Genomic DNA, 3,812 nt, shown 5'->3' on the forward strand with positions numbered 1-3,812 from the left:
GCAAAATCAGCGCGGTACAGTTCCTGGTTGAAACGAACAATTAGTAGAACTTGATGATGAAAGTGGAGATTGAAAGTCCACACAAACTAGAGCAACGCGAAGGAGTAGAATGTGGACTTCATGAGGAGTCTGATCCTGATTTTTACGATCCGAAAAAAAGAAGTGGCGGTCGGTGGGCAACAGCAGACTCCTAAGCGAAGCACGCGTGGAGCCCTTCCGAAACGATCTGACGAGTACGAGGTGAACCATAGCAGTTGAAGGTGAATCCGAAACTTATGAAGAGCCAATGAACAGTTCCGAGCAGGATCTACGGAAACCCGTAATGACTGAAGAATTTGATTCGTTGATGCGGATTCAGACTTGGTCTTTGGTTCAGCTACCTGGCGGTCGCGTTCCAATCGGCTGTAAATGGATCTACAAGAAGAAAGAGTACAGTTCCGGAAACGTTTCACGGCTCAAAGCACGCCTTGTAGCTCAGGGGTTTTCGCAGCGTTTCGGCGTTGATTACGACGCTGTATTCGCTCCTGTTGCTAGTCAGACAACGTTGCGAATTCTGTTGACGGTAACTGGGCACAAGAAGATGATGGTACATCATCTAGACGTGAAGTCAGCCTATCTCCACGGGCAACTACAGGACGAAATTTATAGGATTTAGATATCGATCTGTCTAGATCGGATCCCAGTTTATACGTCAAGCAGTCGTCCGGGGGAGGTCTTGTCTACCTGATGTTGTATGTCAATGACATGATTGTTGCCGCTATGGCCGAAAAGGAAGTTACTGTTGTTGACAGCGCGCTGCGGAAGAAGCTAACCCTGTCGTCGTTGGGAGAAATTGGTTACTTTCTCGGTATCCGATTTACGAAGGACATAAACGGCTGCTATTGTCTCGATCAAGAAAATTATATCAAAAGAGTTGCATCGCGATTCGGCCTAGATTAATCCAAAGACTCCAGCGTGCTGATCAACGTTGGTTACTACAGAAACCGATTCGCGATTCGGCCTAGATCAAGCCAAAGGCTCCAGCGTACCGATCGACGTTGGTTACTACAGGAACCGTGAAGGAAGTTAAAAGCTTCCAGGCAACGTCCGTTACCGAAGTCTTGCGGGAGCACATCTCTACGTCGTAATCACTACCCGTCCAGACGTAGCAGCAAGTGTGTATTGGGTAGTGTAGATTGGGGTGAGCTGAAGCGTATGGTCAAGTACCTCATGAAAACAAGAAGCAGTAAGCTGCGGTTGTATGCAGACCGTAAAAAACAGTTATGCTTGACCGGATACTGTGATGCTGATTGGAGTGGTGACACGAGACCATTCATAAATTACGTAACGCAAAAATTGGCCAAAATTGACTCCCCACATGTAACAAAATGTCACAAATTTCTCTATACCCCCCTCCATTATAACACAGGATATCTTTTCTTTCTTGGTGGGGCGTCAGTTAGTTGGGCCAGTCGAAAACAATCCAGCGTTTCGCTTTCCAGCTGTTTATGTCGCATTGTCCGAAGCGTCCAAGAAACTTAGTTGGATACGGCGGATTTTAGATGGCCAAGGCGCGATGCGTCAACCTATGATTTTGAATGTGGGTGAACAAAATCCTTTCGTGGACGGTTTGCTGATTTTCTTCCATCTTGACCGGAATCTCATTGACAAATGAAAACTACCAAACTTAGCGGATGTAAACAACACACTCCAAAAAGAAACTGGGCAAAATGAATGAAAATGTATGAAAAAATTCACAAGTTCGAAAGTGTCGTGATAAGTATCGACTCACCATTTAAAATCCTAATTACAATGATATTGATATTTTGAATCAAACAGTGCAGCAGAAACCTACGCTTCATCCCGGTCAGCGTGGCAAGCAGAAAGTTAGCAAAAGTTGAGCAAAGCGAAATCGATGCTGGCAGAGTTTCTGCGAGCATTTTGCGCGATTTGTGCGAGAATTCTGGCAACGAATTCGCTCAAATGCAACAACCGTTTCTGACAGAAGCGGTTAAACCAACCGATGCTGCTCACTTTTATCCAGAATCCACTCAGAAATGTACGGCCAAGATCTCTGCACGCTTCCTGCCATATCTTTGTCAGATGTTTTGCTCGATTCGTGCTGAATTCTACCAGGAAGGAATTGCCAGGATCTTTGCACAGTTTATGTCGGAGTTAGGCCAGGGTTTAGCTCGGTTCCTGTCAAAATTTGCCAGAAAACGCGAGCGAAACCGAGTTCGCCCTAGCTCAACTAACCCGACAGGATTCGCGCAGAAATCTGACAGGGCTGCCAAACCAAGACTTACAGAAATCTAGCAGAGCGGTCTCTGCCAGAAAATTTACTCACTGGGATGGAACAACATGAAAACCGTCAGTATGTTGTGTTGAGTGTGAGAATGTTAGAGTAAAGATCCTCGGGTAGCGGAGACCGAGGTAGATTGATACTGGGGGCACGTTAATTCAATCAACATATCTTCAATTCATAACCTATCAATCAAAACATACATGAAATTTCATAGGCACGTTCAGTTTTTCGCAACAAAACATTTCAGCCGTTATTTTGTTTTTCCACACTTATTTGGGCATAAAATGCTCACAAATTATTTTATAACTGGGTTATAAAGGGTTAAAAAGCTTTTTTTACTTTCGACCACATACAATTGGAAGACAACCAGGTGAATTGAAAACCACTTTTAAGACAAAAAACTAATTTCATGCTTATTCCAAAATAATATTGCTTTAATGAATTAATTATCTAGGTTTTTTGCTTATCTTCCCTCATTTGATTATACTGTTCTACAAGCTTCGGTATTTTTTCAAAATTGTGCTTAAATACTAAAGGCTTCATATCCTGCTGCTCCAACACATAATTGATACAACTTTTCAGCATCGCGATATTCTTCATCAGATCACGATTGGAATTACCAATCTCTGGTTGACCCTGGTCGTCATCTGGCACCGTTAGAATAGTAGCTTCCTCGAAAACCACATCTCCACCCTGCTTAGGAACGTGATGACTTTTACGTCGGTTTCCCCTGGAGCTATGAGCGGAAGTATTTCCGGACTGCTGACCAGGTGGAGAACGTTGCAGAGTACTATGGCATTCATCACTGCTAGCTATCGATTGTCTGTTAGATGACCCCCTGGAACTGTGGGTAATCTCGTCCTCGATGTAATCCGCTGCTGGCTCTTCAACTATCAGAATCATTTCGTCCTGCACATCGTCAGAAGTGGTCAGTTCGTAGACTTCGTCTATCAATAGATTCTCATTGTCAGAGTTGGATCCGGAATCAGATTCGTCAGAAATGTGCACGGTTTGTAGGGCTCGTACATTTTTTATTGTTAATGGAGGCACCGTCTTGTGCACAATACCGTCGGAGTTTTCCATTCCCAAATTATTCACCTAAAATGATTAGGCTATGGCTGAATATATGTTAACGTAGTACGTACACTTACCTAGAGCAGAATAATATTTCAAAGAACACCAATGCTTAAAATTTATACAAATATATGAAATATATCGAGCAAATACCACTTACTAGTTTGTCGCATATTCTGTGCGTAAAGCATAAATAAAAACAAAAACAAATAGCAACCCAAATCGATCAGCCCACTGTAACGCCGGCCATAATTTAAAAAGCAATGATTCAAACCTTAAAAGCGTAATGGTCATGCTTACAATCGCACACAAGATTGCGTAAAACAATCCGAACACATCGATTCACATTATAGTTACTATATTCGTAGTTGGGTGGACACAAAATCAGCAGCTCTTATTTTAGGAAGAAAACACTGGCATCCCATGCAAATGTTCAAGCCCAACTTAATAATTT

At 42.9% G+C, this 3,812-nt stretch overlaps 1 protein-coding gene across 2 annotated transcripts; it reads right to left on the reverse strand.

Annotated features, from left to right (window-relative positions):
* Positions 1–2,698: 2,698 nt before the first annotated feature.
* LOC131678477 (uncharacterized) lies at positions 2,699–3,606 on the reverse strand. 2 transcript variants are annotated; one of them, XM_058958653.1, is made up of 2 exons: positions 3,519–3,606; positions 2,699–3,435 (listed from the first exon to the last, which is right to left on the reverse strand). In XM_058958653.1, exon 2 carries the CDS (start codon positions 3,365–3,367, stop codon positions 2,735–2,737), a length of 633 nt encoding a protein of 210 aa, XP_058814636.1. In that variant the 5' UTR covers positions 3,368–3,435; positions 3,519–3,606; the 3' UTR covers positions 2,699–2,734. The 2 variants fall into 2 exon arrangements, with proteins under 2 accessions (XP_058814636.1, XP_058814635.1); XM_058958652.1 differs by having other exon boundaries at positions 2,699–3,382; positions 3,436–3,599.
* Between the last annotated feature and the right edge of the window lie 206 nt (positions 3,607–3,812).

This window comes from Topomyia yanbarensis, chromosome 2 (assembly GCF_030247195.1).
Source record: "Topomyia yanbarensis strain Yona2022 chromosome 2, ASM3024719v1, whole genome shotgun sequence".
NCBI classification, from domain to species: domain Eukaryota; kingdom Metazoa; phylum Arthropoda; class Insecta; order Diptera; family Culicidae; genus Topomyia; species Topomyia yanbarensis.